The sequence below is a fragment of the Engystomops pustulosus genome, chromosome 9, assembly GCF_040894005.1.
Source record: "Engystomops pustulosus chromosome 9, aEngPut4.maternal, whole genome shotgun sequence".
NCBI classification, from domain to species: Eukaryota; Metazoa; Chordata; class Amphibia; order Anura; family Leptodactylidae; genus Engystomops; species Engystomops pustulosus.
The window spans coordinates 3,460,531-3,484,316 of NC_092419.1; the positions used below are offsets into that span (position 1 = coordinate 3,460,531).

The 23,786-nt window shown below is 45.4% G+C and overlaps 1 protein-coding gene across 11 annotated transcripts in view; it reads right to left on the reverse strand.

Moving 5' to 3' along the window:
* The window catches only part of COL11A2 (collagen type XI alpha 2 chain), a 126,423-nt gene that overhangs the window by 12,773 nt on the left and 89,864 nt on the right, over window positions 1–23,786 (reverse strand). For all 11 annotated transcript variants that reach the window (XM_072125755.1, XM_072125754.1, XM_072125752.1 and 8 more), the window contains 26 exons: window positions 21,947–22,000; window positions 21,635–21,742; window positions 21,494–21,547; window positions 21,358–21,411; window positions 19,551–19,595; window positions 19,072–19,125; window positions 18,752–18,796; window positions 18,433–18,486; window positions 17,303–17,356; window positions 17,148–17,201; window positions 16,948–17,055; window positions 16,681–16,770; window positions 15,245–15,298; window positions 14,880–14,987; window positions 12,061–12,168; window positions 11,829–11,882; window positions 8,303–8,356; window positions 6,857–6,964; window positions 5,183–5,236; window positions 5,043–5,096; window positions 3,183–3,236; window positions 3,037–3,090; window positions 2,816–2,923; window positions 2,233–2,286; window positions 1,880–1,933; window positions 619–672 (listed from right to left, as the gene is read on the reverse strand). In XM_072125755.1, coding sequence (XP_071981856.1) covers window positions 619–672; window positions 1,880–1,933; window positions 2,233–2,286; window positions 2,816–2,923; window positions 3,037–3,090; window positions 3,183–3,236; window positions 5,043–5,096; window positions 5,183–5,236; window positions 6,857–6,964; window positions 8,303–8,356; window positions 11,829–11,882; window positions 12,061–12,168; window positions 14,880–14,987; window positions 15,245–15,298; window positions 16,681–16,770; window positions 16,948–17,055; window positions 17,148–17,201; window positions 17,303–17,356; window positions 18,433–18,486; window positions 18,752–18,796; window positions 19,072–19,125; window positions 19,551–19,595; window positions 21,358–21,411; window positions 21,494–21,547; window positions 21,635–21,742; window positions 21,947–22,000 — 1,746 coding nt within the window. The remainder of the gene's footprint in view (window positions 1–618; window positions 673–1,879; window positions 1,934–2,232; window positions 2,287–2,815; window positions 2,924–3,036; window positions 3,091–3,182; window positions 3,237–5,042; window positions 5,097–5,182; window positions 5,237–6,856; window positions 6,965–8,302; window positions 8,357–11,828; window positions 11,883–12,060; window positions 12,169–14,879; window positions 14,988–15,244; window positions 15,299–16,680; window positions 16,771–16,947; window positions 17,056–17,147; window positions 17,202–17,302; window positions 17,357–18,432; window positions 18,487–18,751; window positions 18,797–19,071; window positions 19,126–19,550; window positions 19,596–21,357; window positions 21,412–21,493; window positions 21,548–21,634; window positions 21,743–21,946; window positions 22,001–23,786) is intronic.

Sequence of the window (23,786 nt, forward strand, 5' to 3'; positions counted from 1 at the left end):
AAGTTTTTGTATACTATAATATATATATAGTATTTATCACAGAGTCTAACACTGGATATTAAAGCTGGTGCAGATTGTATAGTGGAACTTTGCACCATCTATCACTTGGCTTAGCTTTACCCCAGAAAATGCCCCAAAACTGGATGCACTTTGTAGTGAATGTTGTTGCGGCCGAGGCTTCGGCACTTATGACAATGTCACTTCCCTTTCTCCATAAATCACATCAAAAATGCCTAAAACACTTAGCACAAAGTATGTGAGACTGGATACCAGAGAATTCTGGTCCATTTCTCATAGTTTCTCCCCCATCAGTTTATAGGCCCATGTCTGTCTATTCGGACCCTGCACCACAGTCTACAGGGTTCTGGCTGCTGTTATTGTGGATCCGGCCGACTGACCGTGGGGTGAGGTGCCCAAATCTGCGTCCGGCTTCAGCACGTTGATGTTTTTATAGAATTGTATTGTTTCCCTGAAGAGTGTTTTATCTGAGATACTCATCCCCCCAGCTGGATCCATCTCCTGAACAGAACCCGGCCATCTGAGACCGGGCTTTGTGTAGTGAATGGTCAGAACAATGAAGGAGAACAATAGTTGTAGATCAATTAAACAGTTACTTACGCGCTTTCCTAATGCTCCAGGGGGTCCGTTCTCTCCAGTAGGACCAGGAGATCCCTGAGAAAGAAGAAAAAGATACAAGAACTTAGAAACTGGACTTTTGTTTAGGTATTTTTTAGTTATATTTCTTATATTATACTTCAATATTACATTGTATTAGCAAACCCATAGCTGGAAGCGAATCTAGAGAATTATAAGGAGACACTTAAAGGGAAAGTGCTAGAAGTCCCCTGATATATCTCATGGGCTTTTTATCCAGGGAAGACCAAAGCCCCTGAGAATATTATGGGAGAGACTTCTCTGCAGAGGAAAGTTACTGACCACGGCCAAACCTCAGTCTATAATTTACACTGGAGCCCGTTACCTGATAACCATCGCCCGCACACAATTATCTCCCATAACTACAAATAATTGGGCTGAAATCTGGCGTGCCTCATCCTCTCAACATTTTTTATCAGAGGAGAGTCTTCCGCAGAACATGAAGGGGCTCATTTACTAAGGGTCGCGCTGCACTTTGTTGCTAAAACATCTTGCACAGGTATAAGTGTCTGCGCTGGGATTGTGGCGCACGTGACCCTTTTGTGGTGCTGCTTCCATGTGACACAAATTAGGGGGGGGTGCCAGTGGACGGTCCCACTGATTTGGACCGCATGCCATACTTAACTTGCATCACACACCGTATGTTAAAGGTGCACCATAAATAAGATGATGAACTCTTTCGGGTCATTGCGGGGAAGAGACACATTCATGATTTCTGGCGTACGAACTTAGTGAATCGCGGCACGCAGCATTATACACGGGCAATGCACTTTCTGTGAACTCCAGTGACCCGGTAAGTAAATGAGCCCCAAAGTGTTACCCTCTAATGCAGGTTTTAGGTGTTGTTTCCTTCCAATTGTTGAATTACAGATACTTTTCCTGAATACAGAACAGCAGAGGAGACTAAACATGTACTAGACATTTACATAAGCGAAAATGTGACCTCACCTGCTGATTAGAGGGGACAGATGGACGGTCACTGCATGTACATTACTGATTCTCCAGTATGGATCAGTATGAAATCTGTTCCTCTAGTGCTACCTTACATATTGGCCTATTACTTTGCTCCACTCCCCTTTGCAGACACTTGCACATTGCTGAGTGTGCATGTCTATGGGTGCGTCACAAGGAGTAGCTCTTGGTATAATTTGGATGTGCATAAACACCTTTCAGTATGTCCAAAACCCTCATCTCTATGAGAAGTTACTCAGGAACATCCACTTACTGCCTCTCCCTGTTCTCCATCCTCTCCTCGTTCACCCTTTGCTCCATCTTGTCCCTGAAATCAAATATAGAAATTAATGGTTTAAAAAAAGCAAATCTCATAATACTTCTGTGTTACTTTACGCCACCGCTTAGTCTACAGCAATGAAACTATAGCACATAACTTCACATGACATCATTTTATAGTCACATTCATAGGCAGTGAGGAGCAGTGACAGTATAAAATACAATATCTCCCCGTATCTTATCATACATCTCAGTACATGCCCCCGGGCATCATCCCTGATCTATACTGTAGCTGGTGCTGACCCATCGGTAAAGTCATATGTTTAACCCCTCGGGGTGACTACTTACTCTTGGTCCCATCTCTCCGGGTGGTCCAGGATCTCCAGGGAATCCAACAGGACCCTAAAACAGACAAGTAAAACAGTTCATGTATTTTTGGGGGCAGAAATATGGAAGCGCTGCCTGAAGTTCAACACAAGTACAAATATTCCTCAATAACCTCATTAGAATTGTCACAATCAATTCAGGGCCAATAGTCCAATGATTCCAACAGAACCCCATTAATACAAAGCTCATAGCTCCGGCCTCTTTCCATGATGTATTTCCACATTGCACTCTCCATGTACAGAACATCCATGTACAGAACATCCATGCACAGAACATCCATGCACAGAACATCCATGCACAGAACATCCATGCACAGAACATCCATGCACAGAACATCCATGTACAGATCATCCATGCACAGAACATCCATGCACAGAACATCCATGTACAGATCATCCATGTACATATACATGTAGATACTTTGTTTCTTCCAGGTTTTGGTCGTCTGGTTTTCTATTTCCCCTTTTAATCTTTAAAATTGTAACTTTATAACTTTCATGAACGTCTAAAAAGTTTCCCTTGTATAAAGAGGCCGTATTCTCACCGGGTTTCCTTTGGGTCCATCATCACCAGTTGGACCCTTTCCTCCTGGAGGTCCAGGGTCTCCCGGCTGCCCAGATTCTCCCTTTTCACCTCTATCTCCACGTGGTCCCTGTCAAGTAAAGAATAAGGTAAAGACACAAGTTTTCCGCATAGTAATCTATTAGATCCACATTATAATGAGACATAAACTTGGCAACTACTGGAATGTCCTGAACTTCTCACCTTAGGTCCGGGTTCCCCTTGGACACCAGGGACGCCAGATTCTCCAGGTTCTCCCTATAATTTATAAAGGTAAAAGAAACGACTCTCAACAAATTGTTTAGGACTAAAGTTTTTTGTGTTGTTTTCCAAGAATAAAAGATCCAAACCTTCTCTCCGGGAGGTCCCAAGTTTCCTATTCCACCTGGAGGACCTTGAGGTCCCTGCAAAGAACATCAAACGAAGAGACATGAGATGGAGGAAGAAGTCAGACACATACAGAAGTTATTGCCCTGAGCCCTCTGCACCCAACTACACCATGGACATTCATGGTTGGCCCGGTGCACAGGAGGATGAGGAGCAAACAAAACATTCCCGTCCATACTTCATAAGATTTCTAATGTCCTGGAAAGGTTGGGAGGCCACATGCACATGGGGAATCGGGGGCTTTAGCCAACTTCTCATTAAAGACCATGGGGGAGATTTCTCAGATGTGTCTGAGAGCTGAACTGTTCTAGCCAATCAGAGCACAGCTTTCATATTCCCACGGCTGTTTATCAAATTAAAGCTGAGCTCTGATTGGTTGCCATGAGCAACTAGAACACTTTTACCTAAGTCACCTTTAATAAATCTCCCCCTATGAATATCTTAGGACCAGTTTTTCGGCTTATTGTCTTCTGATTTAACATAACTTGGAATGTCACTACCACCTGCTTTTAGAATAAGGCAACAATCTTAAGTTTTATTAAGAATATATAAAGAATTCCTAGCACTGACAATGTTATGGCTGATTAGTGTGACACACAGATTAGGAATATTGTAGTCGGCACGGCCGGCACCAGCTCTGGGAATACCTGGGCAAGTGCCGGGGCCCCCATAAGGAATCCCTGGGGATGAGGGGGGCTGTATCTAATAAATCCATAGGGGTGAGGGGGCTGTATCTAATAAATCCATAGGGGGGTAGGGGGGCTGTATCTAATAAATCCATAGGGGTTGAGGGGGGCTGTATCTAATAAATCCATAGGGCGTGAGGGGGGCTATATCTAATAAATCCATAGGGGTGAGGGGGCTGTATCTAATAAATCCATAGGGCGTGAGGGGGGCTATATCTAATAAATCCATAGGGGTGAGGGGGCTGTATCTAATAAATCCATAGGGCGTGAGGGGGGCTATATCTAATAAATCCATAGGGGTGAGGGGGCTGTATCTAATAAATCCATAGGGCGTGAGGGGGGCTATATCTAATAAATCCATAGGGGTGAGGGGGCTGTATCTAATAAATCCATAGGGGGTGAGGGGGGCTATATCTAATAAATCTATAGGGGTGAGGGGGCTGTATCTAATAAATCCATAGGGGGTGAGGGGGGCTATATCTAATAAATCTATAGGGGTGAGGGGGCTGTATCTAATAAATCCATAGGGGGTTGAGGGGGCTGTATCTAATAAATCCATAGGGGGTGAGGGGGGCTGTATCTAATAAATCCATAGGGGGGTGAGGGGGGCTGTATCTAATAAATCCATAGGGGGTGAGGGGGGCTGTATCTAATAAATCCATAGGGGGGTGAGGGGGGCTGTATCTAATAAATCCATAGGGGAAAGGGGGGCTGTATCTAATAAATCCATAGGGGATGAGGGGGGCTGTATCTAATAAATCCATAGGGGGTGAGGGGGGCTGTATCTAATAAATCCATAGGGGTAAGGGGAGCTGTATCTAATAAATCCATAGGGGGTAAGGGGGTTTATATATAATAACCACGAGAGGGCAATTTGCTATGATAAACTATTGAATATTTTAGGGAACAGGAGACTGTTTTAGTTTCTGAATATTTAATGCCGCCAGTGAGTTCACTGTAAAGGAGCCACTGAGGCTCTGTCGCCCAGGGGCCTACCGAAACCTGGAGCCCACCCTAGTAGTAGGTACCATAACATGTACTATGAGGTTAATATTGAGTAATACAAGGTTAGTGAAACACGTTTATAGCTGCAGCGACGCGGTTACATTACTAATAACACGATTACTAGTGACTCACATCAGCTCCATTAGGTCCGGCTGGTCCGCGAGGTCCGGGTGGTCCTGGTGGGCCCTGAGTAATAACAGAGGAAAGTGATTACATTCAGTATAATATGCGATACATGGCTTTGCACATATACATCACATGACCACACCCACCATGGGGCCGACATCGCCCGTTTCTCCCTTCTCACCAGATGGACCCGGCAGCCCCTGAAAAAGACAAAGGAAATGTCTGGATTTACATAATTGTCCTATATTTACTGTATAATAACTATAAGAGATCAGCCACAAATGTCTGCAGGATTTACAGTATTTTATATAAGACACATTCTAAATCCTAGGTTAATCCTTGATATTATGTATCACACACATATATATATATATATAAGCAGATTCAGGAACGGCTTGTGCAGAATTAGTATTTTTCAGCCGAACACATTCACTGGATCAGAACCACTTTTGTAGCAGAACTTGATCCACTTTGATCACTCAGATCAAATGCCGATCCCAGATCTTAATTGTAACAACTTCCTGATTCAGACAAACCCAGAGCCGCTATCCACGTACCGGCGCCGTCTGATCCGCTCTCTGCTCACACAAACCCAAAGCCAAGGTCCAGCAGAACCCTCAGTTACCTCCAAACAATTCAGACATTTCCTGCAGCGTCTGAGAATGACTTTGTATTTCACTTTGTTTCTAAGAAACTAAGGCGGAACTTTCTGCTATAAAACCTAATGACAGGATATTTACAGCCGCGCCGAGGGGGGTGTAAGACCCCCATGGACCCTGGAGTGTAGGAATATTACGGCCCCTACAAGTCTGGAGTCACTTCCTACATCTGGGACTAGGATCACTATGGGGAATGGACGATGGGTCCTTTCTACCTGATTTCAATCTGCAGTTCCAGGACCTTTGGACCTTTAAAGGTCCTGACATTGAGAGCAGGAGCAGACGTACGAGGATTTCTCAGTATAATAGTTGGTGGGTGGTTTGGGTGGCCATGGGCCCCCTAGAAGGCTTGGGCCCCGGGTTACCGCCACTGCTGGCTGCGCTGAATGTCTGAATTACTGATACACGGGACATTTTACATTTTGTTGGGAGACTTTTAAATCTTATAAAGAAGAAAATGAATCATTTTAATTCACAATTTACTTCAGTGCTGAATGTTTACTCTGGCTGCAGCAATGATATTATATAACGGGCTGCTGCAGCCAATCACCGGCCTCAGTGGTCTTGTGTCTATACATGACTGCTGCAGCCAATCACCGGCCTCAGTGGTCTTGTGTCTATACATGACTGCTGCAGCAATCACCGGCCTCAGTGGTCTTGTGTCTATACATGACTGCTGCAGCCAATCACCGGTCTCAGTGGTATTGTGTCTATACATGACTGCTGCAGCCAATCACCGGCCTCAGTGGTCTTGTGTCTATACATGACTGCTGCAGCCGATCACCGGCCTCAGTGCTCTTGTGTCTATACATGACTGCTGCAGCCAATCACCGGCCTCAGTGGTCTTGTGTCTATACATGACTGCTGCAGCCGATCACCGGCCTCAGTGCTCTTGTGTCTATACATGACTGCTGCAGCCAATCACCGGCCTCAGTGGTCTTGTGTCTATACATGACTGCTGCAGCCAATCACCGGCCTCAGTGGTCTTGTGTCTATACATGGCTGCTGGTCTATACAAGACCACTGAGGCGGGTGATCGTACTGATGTTATCCCTGAATGACAACTAGAAACAGACAGCAACACTGAAGTAATTAAACAGTGAATTCAATGTTTCCCCTAATTTTTCATGTAATGGAGAACAATTGATGACTTTATCTCACCTGTAGCCCGATGGGTCCTGGAGACCCTGGGAAACCTCGTGTACCTTCATCTCCTTTAGCTCCAAAGATTCCCTGCTGTCCCCGTGGTCCGGGCTCTCCATCAGCTCCCTGCAGAGAAACACAAAATCCGTTACTAAAAGCCGGACCGGATCCAGGCTGGAGATTCCATAGGGTAAAATATTTAGTTGCGACGCATTTTTCTGGAAAAAGAAAAAAATTCTAAGTAAACATCAGAGGAGATGACACTGACATTGCCAGAAGTTACCGCTCATTAACTGTATAAAATCTTTTCACCAATGTAAATATTATATCCTCAATATCCATCTGTGACATAGTACAGATATTATAGATATTCCACGAGCCTCGTTACAGCTCCTGCTGCTGATGACTATGCTATTTATTATTAGTGGGGTATCGCAGCGCTTGCAGTTTGTCCACAGATTCCTGAAAACTTGAAAACTTTTTTCTGAAAACTTTTTTTCTGTTGCACTCAGTTTGACGGGCAGCTCCAAATTTCTGGCCGACATAAATGTGGTGCGCAGTGTGAATGTGCCCGGGACGCCCACTTATTGGGTATTGTGTGAGTGCGTAGTGCAAGCCTGAAACAATACTGCGGGAAATGCATCATAAATACAAGTTTGTAAAAGTATTTATGTGCAAAGACCATAAAAAAAACTGGCGCAGGCCTGGTAATAACACATAGGGGCAAATTAACTTACCCGGTCCTGTTGCGATCCCCGATTCGGAATGTCCGACGAAGATGAAGTCCGGCGCGATTCACGTAGCTCGTGCGCCTGAGTTCCTGCATCCGTCGCTTCCCCACTAAGGTCGGCTGGAGTTCACCTTCTTCTTCTCGGTGCTTGTAAGTGCGTGTCTTGCGACACAATTCGAAGTGTTAAATCTTACGCGTTGTCCGAATCCGACGGGTTGTCCGACGGCCCACCCCCTAATCACGTGCAAAACGATGTGCATGTTCCAAGATCCGATCGCGTGCGTGAAACTCCCCTGTTAAATGCGGCGCACAATGGAAATTGTCAGGAAACCCAACGAAAATGCGCTCCACAGACTGTTAGTAAATGAGCCCCATAGTGTGGATAGAAGTTTTTCATGGTGTTTGTGGCTGTGCAGCTCGTACATCACAATGTTGCACTGATAAATCACATCTCATGATCGTGAATGTTGCAACAAATTACATGATGAATCCCTGACGTGACTGTTGTCACAAATCCCAAATTGTTTAATTTTTGGGGACAAGTCACAAGCATCATAGACTGCGACGTAAATCTCTCATGAACGTGAATCGCTTGTGACACGGGTTCCTTCCTGAACCAGACCCAGCCTTGTAAATATATGTCTGACACTTTAGAAAGTTTGGGAAACAAAATAAAATGTTTTCTTTATTTTCAGACACTGTAATGTTTTTATTGTTTTAGCAGATGCACTTACCGGGGTACCTGGCTGTCCGACGGGTCCAATAGGACCAGGGGGACCAGGAGGACCCTGAAAAGAAAAGAAGAAGTAAGAAGATTACATGGAGGAAGCATTAGTGGCTCCTGGGCCTTGGAATCTTCCAATCGTCATATAAAAAAACATCCTCATAGACTGTAAGCTCTTGTGTCACCCCTCATCCTCATAGACTGTAAGCTCTTGTGTCCTCCCCTCATCCTCATAGACTGTAAGCTCTTGTGTCCTCATCCTCATAGACTGTAAGCTCTTGTGTCACCCCCTCATCCTCATAGACTGTAAGCTCCTGTGTCACCTCCTCATCCTCATAGACTGTAAGCTCTTGTGACCCCCTCATCCTCATAGACTGTAAGCTCTTGTGTCCCTCCTCATCCTCATAGACTGTAAGCTCTTGTGTCACCCCCTAATCCTCATAGACTGTAAGCTCTTGTGTCACCCCTCATCCTCATAGACTGTAAGCTCTTGTGTCACCCCCTAATCCTCATAGACTGTAAGCTCTTGTGTCTCCCCTCATCCTCATAGACTGTAAGCTCTTGTGTCCTCCCCTCATCCTCATAGACTGTAAGCTCTTGTGTCACCCCCTCATCCTCATAGACTGTAAGCTCTTGTGTCTCCCCTCATCCTCATAGACTGTAAGCTCTTGTGTCCCCCCTCATCCTCATAGACTGTAAGCTCTTGTGTCACCCCCTAATCCTCATAGACTGTAAGCTCTTGTGTCTCCCCTCATCCTCATAGACTGTAAGCTCTTGTGTCCCCTCTCATCCTCATAGACTGTAAGCTCTAGTGTCACCCCCTCATCCTCATAGACTGTAAGCTCTTGTGTCACCCCCTCATCCTCATAGACTGTAAGCTCTTGTGTCACCCCCTCATCCTCATAGACTGTAAGCTCTTGTGTCACCCCCTCATCCTCATAGACTGTAAGCTCTTGTGTCACCCCCTCATCCTCATAGACTGTAAGCTCCTGTGTCACCCCCTCATCCTCATAGACTGTAAGCTCTTGTGTCCGCCCCTCATCCTCATAGACTGTAAGCTCTTGTGTCACCCCCTCATCCTCATAGACTGTAAGATCTTGTGTCACCTCATCCTCATAGACTGTAAGCTCTTGTGTCACCCCTCATCCTCATAGACTGTAAGCTCTTGTGTCACCCCCTAATCCTCATAGACTGTAAGCTCTTGTGTCACCCCATCATCCTCATAGACTGTAAGCTCTTGTGTCACCCCCTCATCCTCATAGACTGTAAGCTCTTGTGTCACCCCCTAATCCTCATAGACTGTAAGCTCTTGTGTCTCCCCTCATCCTCATAGACTGTAAGCTCTTGCGTCTCCCCTCATCCTCATAGACTGTAAGCTCTTGTGTCCCCCTCATCCTCATAGACTGTAAGCTCTTGTGTCCCCCCTCATCCTCATAGACTGTAAGCTCTTGTGTCACCCCCTCATCCTCATAGACTGTAAGCTCTTGTGTCTCCCCTCATCCTCATAGACTGTAAGCTCTTGTGTCTCCCCTCATCCTCATAGACTGTAAGCTCTTGTGTCACCCCCTCATCCTCATAGACTGTAAGCTCTTGTGTCACCCCCTCATCCTCATAGACTGTAAGCTCTTGTGTCACCCCCTCATCCTCATAGACTGTAAGCTCTTGTGTCACCCCCTCATCCTCATAGACTGTAAGCTCTTGTGTCACCCCCTCATCCTCATAGACTGTAAGCTCTTGTGTCACCCCCTCATCCTCATAGACTGTAAGCTCTTGTGTCACCCCCTCATCCTCATAGACTGTAAGCTCTTGTGTCACCCCCTCATCCTCATAGACTGTAAGCTCTTGTGTCATCCCCTCATCCTCATAGACTGTAAGCTCTTGTGTCACCCCCTCATCCTCATAGACTGTAAGCTCTTGTGTCACCTCCTCATCCTCATAGACTGTAAGCTCTTGTGTCACCCCCTCATCCTCATAGACTGTAAGCTCTTGTGTCATCCCCTCCTCCTCATAGACTGTAAGCTCTTGTGTCACCCCCTCATCCTCATAGACTGTAAGCTCTTGTGTCACCCCCTCATCCTCATAGACTGTAAGCTCTTGTGTCTCCCCCTCATCCTCATAGACTGTAAGCTCTTGTGTCACCCCCTCATCCTCATAGACTGTAAGCTCTTGTGTCACCCCCTCATCCTCATAGACTGTAAGCTCTTGTGTCACCCCCTCATCCTCATAGACTGTAAGCTCTTGTGTCACCCCCTCATCCTCATAGACTGTAAGCTCTTGTGTCACCCCCTCATCCTCATAGACTGTAAGCTCTTGTGTCACCCCCTCATCCTCATAGACTGTAAGCTCTTGTGTCACCCCCTCATCCTCATAGACTGTAAGCTCTTGTGTCATCCCCTCCTCCTCATAGACTGTAAGCTCTTGTGTCATCCCCTCCTCCTCATAGACTGTAAGCTCTTGTGTCACCCCTCCTCCTCATAGACTGTAAGCTCTTGTGTCATCCCCTCCTCCTCATAGACTGTAAGCTCTTGTGTCACCCCCTCATCCTCATAGACTGTAAGCTCTTGTGTCACCTCTCATCCTCATAGACTGTAAGCTCTTGTGTCTCCTCCTCATCCTCATAGACTGTAAGCTATTGTGTCCGCCCTCATCCACATAGACTGTAAGCTCTTGTGTCACCCCCTCATCCTCATAGACTGTAAGCTCTTGTGTCACCCCCTCATCCTCATAGACTGTAAGCTGCAATGACTATGGGGAACACTTGGGCTTTCATTAGTATCTGGAATATATTTGTATGTGATACATTGGTTGTTTCTTGTTGGATTCTTTGGAGGATACATCCTATGCTGATGGAACGTCTAAGATGCCTATATACATGTACTACACAATATATAGTATATATAAGTATTTGGAGACTACAATGGCCACATATATACTTCCCTATCACAAGGTCAAGGGCAGTGTCCCATCAGACTCCATCCTGATAACCCAGGGACATAATCATAGATCCAGGAACCAGGACTGCGGGATTTTCTTATATTTATTTATCTATGGCCTCCTTCCTTCTAACATCAACTTATATAATTATGCTAATGAACCTGTGCGCCTTCCCTTGCCCCTCTGTGATCTGGCTTTACAGGCTGTTACACTGTCTCATCCTCGTGGAAGTGCTGAGACAGTGTAAAGTCACATCAAAGAAGAGCTAGGGTTGCCTCTCTGGCCCATTAGCATAATTTTCAAAGTTGATTTCAGAAGGAATAAGGCAATGGCTAAGCAATACAAGAAGATACCACAGTCCTGGTGCCTGGATCTAGGAGTAATGTATCAGGATGGTGTTGGGTGGGAGATTCCCTTTATTTTCCACCTAATATACCAATGGCCTAAGATCTGAAGCTTTAGTAGACGTATCACAAGAGGCAGCGGCCATGTTTTAGCTGGGACTTTGATTGTGCATCTGCTTTGGTTTAATAGTTATAGTCATAATCTTAGGTAAGGAACATTGAAGAGCCGGTAAAGTGGCGAAATATCCAGATACTTACGTGTTCCCCTTTGTTCCCCTTGGCTCCCTTCTGTCCGTGCTCCCCAACTTCACCCTGCGAGATGATAAGAACAGGAGCAATGACTATATTACATACTGAAGACTACACAAAGCAACGTCATACAAGATACATACAGAGGGATCGGACCTCTGCAGTGTGTGACACTATTACACAGTTACACAGGGTCATAACATTCTACATTGAGTCTCTGTAGCCACCACAAAAACTTCACCTTATCTCCGTCTTCTCCGGAGATTCCAGGAGGTCCGGCTGCCCCAGGAAGACCCACAGGTCCTTGCACTCCGTCTCTACCTGCAGGACCAATGGGACCTTTCTCACCCTATAAGAAAATGCAGAATGTACAGAATTAGATAATAATACAGAAATCACAGAGACACCGGAAACTAGAACAGTCATTACTGTACAGGATTATAATCTGTCGTTCTGTCTTTATATTCAGCAAATTCTCTCTTGGGGGTAAGTTCTACCTCGATCCCCCCCCCCAGGACAAGTCCAAGGCATCACCAATGACGTATCACATGGAGTATTCAGAGCGGATGAGACAATGACAGAGGCCAAACACATCGATCACCAGCGCCATGGACTCAATATACAACTAGACTCAGTAATAGAGGAATATTCTATACACTAAGCCTGTATACAGGTATATAGACCTCATGGCCACCCAGATCTATACACTAAGCCTGTATACAGGTATATAGACCTCATGTCCACCCAGATCTATACACTAAGCCTGTATACAGGTATATAGACCTCATGGCCACCCAGATCTATACACTAAGCCTGTATACAGGTATATAGACCTCATGTCCACCCAGATCTATACACTAAGCCTGTATACAGGTATATAGACCTCATGGTCACCCAGATCTATACACTAAGCCTGTATACAGGTATATAGACCTCATGTCCACCCAGATCTATACACTAAGCCTGTATACAGGTATATAGACCTCATGGCCACCCAGATCTATACACTAAGCCTGTATACAGGTATATAGACCTCATGGCCACCCAGATCTATACACTAAGCCTGTATACAGGTATATAGACCTCATGGCCACCCAGATCTATACACTAAGCCTGTATACAGGTATATAGACCTCATGGCCACCCAGATCTATACACTAAGCCTGTATACAGGTATATAGACCTCATGGCCACCCAGATCTATACACTAAGCCTGTATACAGGTATATAGACCTCATGTCCACCCAGATCTATACACTAAGCCTGTATACAGGTATATAGACCTCATGTCCACCCAGATCTATACACTAAGCCTGTATACAGGTATATAGACCTCATGGCCACCCAGATCTATACACTAAGCCTGTATACAGGTATATAGACCTCATGGCCACCCAGATCTATACACTAAGCCTGTATACAGGTATATAGACCTCATGGCCACCCAGATCTATACACTAAGCCTGTATACAGGTATATAGACCTCATGTCCACCCAGATCTATACACTAAGCCTGTATACAGGTATATAGACCTCATGGCCACCCAGATCTATACACTAAGCCTGTATACAGGTATATAGACCTCATGGTCACCCAGATCTATACACTAAGCCTGTATACAGGTATATAGACCTCATGTCCACCCAGATCTATACACTAAGCCTGTATACAGGTATATAGACCTCATGGCCACCCAGATCTATACACTAAGCCTGTATACAGGTATATAGACCTCATGGCCACCCAGATCTATACACTAAGCCTGTATACAGGTATATAGACCTCATGTCCACCCAGATCTATACACTAAGCCTGTATACAGGTATATAGACCTCATGGCCACCCAGATCTATACACTAAGCCTGTATACAGGTATATAGACCTCATGGTCACCCAGATCTATACACTAAGCCTGTATACAGGTATATAGACCTCATGGTCACCCAGATCTATACACTAAGCCTGTATACAGGTATATAGACCTCATGGCTACCCAGATCTATACACTAAGCCTGGATACAGGTATATAGACCTCATGGCCACCCAGATCTATACACTAAGCCTGGATACAGGTATATAGACCTCATGGCCACCCAGATCTATACACTAAGCCTGTATACAGGTATATAGACCTCATGGCCACCCAAATCTATACACTAAGCCTGTATACAGGTATATAGACCTCATGGCCACCCAGATCTTTACACTAAGCCTGTATACAGGTATATAGACCTCGTGGCCACCCAGATCTATACACTAAGCCTGTATACAGGTATATAGACCTCATGTCCACCCAGATCTATACACTAAGCCTGTATACAGGTATATAGACCTCATGTCCACCCAGATCTATACACTAAGCCTGTATACAGGTATATAGACCTCATGTCCACCCAGATCTATACACTAAGCCTGTATACAGGTATATAGACCTCATGGCCACCCAGATCTATACACTAAGCCTGTATACAGGTATATAGACCTCATGTCCACCCAGATCTATACACTAAGCCTGTATACAGGTATATAGACCTCATGGCCACCCAGATCTATACACTAAGCCTGTATACAGGTATATAGACCTCATGGCCACCCAGATCTATACACTAAGCCTGTATACAGGTATATAGACCTCATGTCCACCCAGATCTATACACTAAGCCTGTATACAGGTATATAGACCTCATGGCCACCCAGATCTATACACTAAGCCTGTATACAGGTATATAGACCTCATGGCCACCCAGATCTATACACTAAGCCTGTATACAGGTATATAGAGCTCATGGCCACCCAGATCTATACACTAAGCCTGGATACAGGTATATAGACCTCATGGCCACCCAGAACTATACACTAAGCCTGGATACAGGTATATAGACCTCATGTCCACCCAGATCTATACACTAAGCCTATATACAGGTATATAGACCTCATGGCCACCCAGATCTATACACTAAGCCTGTATACAGGTATATAGACCTCATGGCCACCCAGATCTATACACTAAGCCTGGATACAGGTATATAGACCTCATGGCCACCCAGATTTATACATACGGGAACACCCTTTTCTCCAGCAGCGCCAGAAGGTCCTTGAGGGCCGGGTCTTCCGGGAGGTCCAATAGGTCCACCTTGTCCTGGTCCACCTCTTTCTCCAGGAGATCCCTATGGATTGAAAAATCATAGCCTGAATACAACACAGACCTAAAGACTGAGAAGAGCTCGATGCCCCACACTCCATCAATCCCCAGCATAATAGTAATAATGGAATAGTAATGGTTAGCTCCGGAAAAGTAAAATTGTTCTATGTTCAGGATATGCAAATCACCACCCGATATTGAATAACAAGTCATCATGTAACATATATGTAACGGAGACCTACAACACATGGAGGAGACTGTATGGAAAAGATGAGAACTTACTGCCGGACCGGGGGGACCAGCTGGACCTTCATTACCCTTCAGCCCGGGACCACCCTAAAGACAAAGAAAAGTGGAGATTGTAGTGATATTTCAAGTTGACACAAATAAACATACATGGAAATGTAAAACTTTCTAATATCATTTTTATTTTTTGCATTGGTTCAGTTAGAAAAGTCTAAAATACACAAATTTATTCACAATAAAGAACTTTTGTATATTCTTAAAACTTTTAGCTACTCTCAAGGTTCCGTGTTGTAATTCATATATAAAAATGTGAGCTTCCAATATTCCTGTCACATACTGGACCCTGATACTGTCAGGATTGTTTGTATCTCATGTGTTTCGTTTTTGTTACATTTTGAATTATCTGTGTCTTATAGTTACTATTTACATAAATAAATAAATATAAATAATAAATAGAACATTGGCGATTCTTAGAGTTACAGTTACAGTTTCTGTGTCTTATAGTTTTGTTACATTTTTTAATTATCTGTGTTTTATAGTTTATTTGTGAATTCTGAGTTTTTAAAACTTCTGCAAAGAGAAATTGTTTCGGGCTCTGGAGACGCGTCAGAAAACTTTCTTGTAACTTGTAGAAGGCGACTGCAGGGAACTCCCTCGTCTCAATGTATAAAGATACAAATATAAAAAGCTGTAACAGATTTGATCTATTTTCGGTCTATATACATATCGATGTAGTGACTAGGAAGAAGCAGGGAAGTCCAAGAATTGCTTCAGCCGAATCGGCTTTTAAAAATGGCAGCAAAATACTAATGCTTTGAATAATGTCACAATGTAATTTCTTTCTAGGTAAAATGATGGATAGAATTGCAGAAAAAGAATGAACCCCGTTAGTAGGTGAGGTCTGTCAGGCACTGCTGGTCTCTGCCAGATACTTAGACATGATGGTCACCCCCATGTTACTATTACAGATTGCAGCACCTACAGGTTTCCTCCAAAGCATCGCCATTGATATGATACTTATATATTATATATTCACATTACATAGATATCCATAAGTTCTACATGTGATGGAATATCTTTGGTAGATTTCTTTACTTTAGGTTCTGGTGTTATCCAGAGGGAATCATCTTTTACCGCAATTGTATTTATCTCTGGTGTTTATGGTGTTTGTGTCAACTAATGAACACAAAAATGTCTCAGAAAATGATGTAAGACCAGGCGCGTAACTTGAGGGGGTGCAGAGGTTGCGGTTGCACCAGGGCCCATGAGGTTTAGGGGGCCCTTATGGTGTGACTTTCCCATTTGAGAAGACTATTACTATAAACCATACATTATAGTCAGGGGCCTGGCACACACTTTGCACTGGGGCCCATCAGCTTCTAGTTACGCCACTGTGTAAGACAATGACATGTACCACAACTACCAGCACTACTACTACTACTAATGATGATGATCTGTGTGGTGCTACTCACCGGTGTCCCGGGGAGGCCTCTCTCTCCTGGGAATCCTCTCAATCCGGCCGGACCGTCCTTTCCAGGGACACCGACAGTTCCAGGATCTCCCTGTGAAGAAATAACGATTGGTAGGTATCAGGACAGTAAGTTGGAGTTGGGAAAGAAACTTGGGAAGGGCAATGGAGTCATGAATTGATAAACCTGTGTCCTTTTTCCATCTATAGAACAATGGAAAATGTGGAGGTGAACAAAAATTTTGGTAAACAGCAGAAGTGGTTTCCTCACCTTGGTGCCTTCTTTCCCAGATGCACCAGACAGGCCCTGCTCTCCAGGGGGTCCTGGAGGACCCGGGTGCCCCCTCTCTCCCATAGGTCCAGATTCTCCTTGAGCTCCCTGTACAGTGATGGACATTTAGATGCTCGATCAATGTTTAAAATGAGGAAGTAGAGAATTTATAACAAATATATGTGCTACATGCATCATACCTGCGGTCCGACAACACCCGGAGGTCCGGTGGTTCCCATTTTACCTTGGAAACCCTACGAATAGACATAAGATGAGTAATGATATTGTATGGCAGTGTTGTGACGGCTCAGTATGGTATTATTAGAGACCATACACTAAAAATCCCAATACTCACCACTTCTCCTCTCTGTCCGGGATGTCCTGGGATTCCATCTTTTCCTGGGGGGCCCTAGAGAAGAAGAAGCAGAGAAATTACTTTACTGTCCCCTCTTTATAGAAATCATCTTGTCTATAAAGTGATGTCATTAGGATTTTCTCATTATGACCCTTTTTACAATGGAGTCTTATTTGATTTTACATGAGGCACTTGACATTATGGATCCTTTAAGATAACTTTTACATTGGACACTGACAAATCTGGCTAATTTAATAGTCATGGACCTGAGTCTAGGCTACTGCTGGACATCTTAGTAATGAGGGGGGCTGCTGGACATCTTATTAATGAGGGGGGCTGCTGGACATCTTATTAATGAGGGGGGCTGCTGGACATCTTATCAATGAGGGGGGCTGCTGGCCATCTTATCAATGAGGGGGGCTGCTGGCCATCTTATTAATGAGGGGGGCTGCTGGACATCTTATTAATGAGGGGGGCTGCTGGACATCTTATTAATGAGGGGGGCTGCTGGACATCTTATTAATGAGGGGGGCTGCTGGCCATCTTAATAATGAGGGGGGCTGCTGGACATCTTATGCATGAGGGGGGTTGCTGGACATCTTGTTAATGAGGGTGGTTGCTGGAGGGGGGTTTCTAGACAGTATCTTAGTTACGGAGGCTGCTGCTGAGAACTACGTATAAGGTGTATGAGTATGGTGCTGTGAGTATATGTTGGTGTGTGTATATATATATGTGTGTGTGTGTGTGTATTTTCATGTCTAATGTGCAGGATGAAGTTGGAAGGGCGATTATGAGGCCCTGAGGACATTGCTTGATCCAGAAAAAATGGCGTTTGCTTCACTTGACTAGAGCTGAGTGATGGCCAAAATAATAATCTTTACCCCAATGATCACTTTAATGTTACATATTGTAATATATTACAATATATTTTCCTGTCTTCGTAGCCTTGACCCAATCATTGTGGTTTGAAAGCAGGGTGATGGAGGTTCTGGTCATGGTCTGGTCAATATAAGAATTTGGATCTAGTCTTGGGTGGGGGCACTGGTTCTCATTGAGGAGACCCTGACATATTATTACAGTTTATTCAGATTGGAACCTAGTCGGTGCCAAGGACTGTATAATGTACTCACGGGAGGTCCTTTAGGTCCAGGGAAGCCATTAGAGCCTTGTGGTCCTGGAAGACCCTGGAGAGAAAGAAGAAGAAAGCTCAGAGGACAAACAGGTGGAAACACTGAGAGGCAAAGATGGAGAAGCTTGAGATAATGATATTATTAATGAACCATTGTTACATATAAGATACAGACACTGAGAAGGACAAAGGAAAATAGGAATGACAGAAATTCTGCGGAATCATAAACCGTGGAAAGATTCTCAATGTACAGGGAATAAAAGGGACAGTCAGAGGATTATGGATACAAAATTATTCATTGGTTAAAGATCTGGACTTACTCTTTCTCCAGGGGGACCAGAAGGTCCATCTCCTCCGGATGTGCCCTGTGGGGGGGAGACAATAGGTAAATCTTGTGGCTAATGACAAGATAGAAACACGAGGGGAACAAAGAAATATCTGACGTTACTTATTATAACTTATTACTTATTGTAACATTATTATTGTTATTATATGAATAAGGAATGAGCTGCAATAGCGCGGCCCCACCACTGCAGTATAGGTGGCGCTGTCTGCTCCTGGCTCAGGGCCCGGGTGTCGCTGACCTCATTACTTGTCAGTATTGGACAGAACCTTTTTCCCTGTATACTTGTTCCCCTACCTTTGGTCCTGACTTTCCGGTGGCCCCACGGGGTCCTCTTTGTCCTCTTGGACCCTGTCAAATAAACGGATAATTAATAAACATATAAAGTAATAAAATTGTATTGTGTACACAAAATCCACATTTTATACGAAAAAGCAAGAGTCACTTAGCCCCATGCACAAGGCAGATTGTCTGGAACCAGAACTGAACAAGAAATTATTGGGATTTTGTTTACTGTTCGGTCATTTGCTTCGTTTATGGCAAAAAAATTTTTTAATTCAAGCCACGCCTCCATTATGATAAGCTCCACCTCCTGCTTAGGTGAGACGCAAAATGTGTCTAAACAAATAAATGGCGCAGCAGAAGGTGCAGCACATTGTGCAGCATGAGGCACGTGTAACACAAACCAGGGGGGAGGATGAATGGATGATAATGCGGTGACTGATAGATGTCTGAAGAGAGACCATTCATATAGCAATAAGCTGTAAATAACTTACTGAGGGTCCTCTCTCGCCTCTTGGTCCTGATTTTCCAGAAAGACCCTAAAAAAATAAAAACAATAAAGTCTGTTTAATAATAAATCATTGTTACACATCAACACTAACATCATTGCAATAATATAAACTATTGTGTCCTACCACAACTACCTGTACACATTGCAATTCACATCTACAACGTTACTTAATCAAATGGGGATCTATTTCTACATACAGACAGTCCCTGAGTTACATACAAGGGAGGTTCTGTAGGTTTGTACTTGAAGCTGAATTTGTATGTAAGTCGGAACTGTATATTTTATAATTGTAGCCCCAGTCAAAATTTTTTGGCCTCTGTGAAAATGTTAAAATGTTGTGTTGTCATCAAAACCAGGATTAACAATAAGTTTAGTCGCAGACACCTCTGATAACGGTTAGAGCTGATCATTGTAGTCTGGGACTAAGGTACAGTAAATTACCAACATCCAGAGGTTTGTTTGTAACTAGGGGTCGTCTGTAAGTCCCGTGTTCTTAAATAAGGGACCGGCTTTATGTAGCGCCCGATCTGTGTGTTTTCAAATCCCATGCATGGAAAACATTCTGAGTGTATACTGCCGCCACCAGAGGGGGGTAAAGAGCTCACTGCATACAGGTGTTGTACTCATCCAATGATAACACTGCATACAGGTATTGTACTCATCCAATGATAACACTGCATACAGGTATTGTACTCATCCAATGATAACACTGCATACAGGTATTGTACTCATCCAATGATAACACTGCATACAGGTGTTGTACTCATCCAATGATAATACTGCATGCAGCAAGCACAATGCTCTAGCGGCAGCCGCATCTAGACAAATATGGAGATTTAAGATGGAGGGTCTTTCCACACAAGCTCATCTGCTAGAAGTAATGTTTGTCAATGAACACAATGGCCTATTACCACAGCCTCTGCTGAGTACATGGAGCGAAGCAATGCAGCGCATGCACCACCAATAAACTTGTGTGATAAATACAATCAGCCGACACACAAGAATTTGCTGGTGGATCAGCCGTCCATGTAGGATGCGGACACACTATGTAGATGTTACGGCATCCTGAGCTGCTACTGAGCCCATCCCGAATGTCATGGATGTGGTACGTCTGGTGTCTGTCTCCTACATGGGGAAATACATGGGAGCTTCTCATACCCTAAGTGTGCACCACCACTCAACAACGGGTGTGCGGGACCTCCACTTCTATCTACTGGGTGTAGTAAGGCCTCCCCCAATCTGATAGTAGAGAAACAAGAATATTAACCCTGAGAGCTGGGAATGGTGAGGGCTACAAATAGATCCAACGAGCCGCAACACGGAACAAAAAATGCCAAAAGCTAAGTTTGGTGAATAATGAGGAAAAGTCCCGGAGTCCTGACCAGCACCTTCATATATACAAGCCATGAATATCATTTGTTTTGTATTTGGATGTAATATCTCAGGCTCCGATAAAAATAGTATTTAAAAAGAACCCTGTGGCAGCATTGGGCTCCTCTCCTGGGTCACTACATGGACAATATGATTGTATAGATTTCCTTGTGTGGCTGGAGAGGACACAAAGCTTGTACTGTAACTATAGGGAGACATGGCGGCTCTTTTATGTTGTTCTTTTATCACTTTCTATGTTGGGACACGGACACATCACATCCATTGTAGAAGTGACTGAGGTCTTAGGGATAGATGGTCCCTGGAAGTTCTCCTATATCTATATGACCTCCTCTCCATACATTGACCGATGCAGATGGATGTGATGAATGTTATGTAGTAGGATATAACGTGTCTCATACCCGCGCTCCCTTCTCTCCGTTAGCCCCGGGGAATCCTGGGAATCCGAGAGATCCCTGTAAGGAGAAAATATAAGGTAAATCACTGCCCAACATCCGGGGTCTGTATCAGCGTTATCTTCCTGTGACCCTTCTTTACCTTTGTCCCCTGTCGTCCCGGATATCCTGGCAGCCCGGGGACACCCAGTTTACCCTGGAAGGGAAGATAATACAGGTTTAATGGCCGTCTGGGCAATCCATACATGAAAGAGAACACACACACGACACAACCACATCTCACCTTCTCACCAATCAATCCAAGGGGTCCGGGGTCACCAGGGGGGCCAGACCTTCCCTTTGGACCTTCCGGCCCATCTTCTCCTCTAGACCCTGGGACACCACCTTCACCCTAAACAGATATAGTAAGAAACAGAGGATATAACACAAGAGCCTCGCAGAGGCACCAACCTCAGGATTGTTAGAGGTAGTTTATGAATTTAGTGAAACTATCAGACATCACATTATAGAGAATGAATCCAGGACGATCACGGAGATATTATAGGATGTATCACTTATGTATAATGTAAGGAAGGTCAATATATTCAAGTTTTACCTTGTCGCCCTTTACGCCGAAGTCCCCCTTGAATCCTGGGAAACCATCTTCACCCTTTGAATAGTAAACACAGCAATGTTATGAGTAGGACACCTGAGGGGGTCTGGCTGTAGGACACGTGAGGGGGTCCGGCTGTAGGACATGTGAGGAGTTCTGGCTGTAGGACAGGTGAGGGGGTCTAGCTGTAGGACATGTGAGGAGTTCTGGCTGTAGGACAGGTGAGGGGGTCTAGCTGTAGGACACGTGAGGGGGTCCGGCTGTAGGACACGTGAGGGGGTCTGGCTGTAGGACACGTGAGGGGGTCTGGCTGTAGGACACGTGAGGGGGTCTGGCTGTAGGACACGTGAGGGGGTCTAGCTGTAGGACAGGTGAGTGGGGTCTAGCTGTAGGACAGGTGAGTGGGGTCTAGCTGTAGGACAGGTGAGTGGGGTCTAGCTGTAGGACAGGTGAGTGGGGTCTAGCTGTAGGACAGGTGAGGGGGTCTAGCTGTAGGACACGTGAGGGGGTCTAGCTGTAGGACAGGTGAGGTGGTCTAGCTGTAGGACACGTGGGGGAGTCTAGCTGTAGGACAGGTGAGGGGGTCTAGCTGTAGGACACGTGAGAGGGTCTAGCTGTAGGACAGGTGAGGGGGTCTAGCTGTAGGACAGGTGAGGGGGTCTAGCTGTAGGACAGGTGGGGGGGTCTAGCTGTAGGACAGGTGAGGGGGTCTAGCTGTAGGACACGTGAGGGGGTCCAGCTGTAGGACATGTGAGGGGGTCTAGCTGTAGGACACGTGGGGGAGTCTAGCTGTAGGACACGTGAGGGGGTCTAGCTGTAGGACAGGTGAGGGGGTCTAGCTGTAGGACAGGTGAGGGGGTCTAGCTGTAGGACACGTGAGGGGGTCTAGCTGTAGGACAGGTGAGGGGGTCTAGCTGTAGGACACGTGAGGGGGTCTGGCTGTAGGACAGGTGAGGGGGATCTATCTGTAGGACACGTGAGGGGGTCTAGCTGTAGGATACGTGAGGGGGTCTAGCTGTAGGACACGTGAGGGGGTCTAGCTGTAGGACAGGTGACGGGGGTCTAGCTGTAGGACATGTGAGGGGGTCTAGCTGTAGGACACGTGAGGGGGTCTAGCTGTAGGACACGTGAGTGGGGTCTAGCTGTAGGACACGTGAGGGGGTCCAGCTGTAGGACACGTGAGGGGGGTCTATCTGTAGGACAGGTGAGGGGGTCTAGCTGTAGGACACGTGAGAGGGTCTAGCTGTAGGACACGTGAGGGGGGTCCAGCTGTAGGACACGTGAGGGGGTCTAGCTGTAGGACATGTGAGGGGGTCTAGCTGTAGGACACGTGAGGGGGTCTAGCTGTAGGATAGGTGAGGGGGTCTAGCTGTAGGACACGTGAGGGGGTCTAGCTGTAGGATAGGTGAGGGGGTCTAGCTGTAGGACACGTGAGGGGGTCTAGCTGTAGGATAGGTGAGGGGGTCTAGCTGTAGGACACGTGAGGGGGTCTAGCTGTAGGACACGTGAGGGGGTCTAGCTGTAGGACACGTGAGGGGGTCTAGCTGTAGGATAGGTGAGGGGGTCTAGCTGTAGGACACGTGAGGGGGTCTAGCTGTAGGATAGGTGAGGGGGTCTAGCTGTAGGACACGTGAGGGGGTCTAGCTGTAGGACACGTGAGGGGGTCTAGCTGTAGGACACGTGAGGGGGTCTAGCTGTAGGACACGTGAGGGGGGTCTAGCTGTAGGACATGTGAGGGGGTCTAGCTGTAGGACACGTGAGGGGGTCTAGCTGTAGGACACGTGAGGGGGTCTAGCTGTAGGACACGTGAGGGGGGTCCAGCTGTAGGACACGTGAGGGGGGT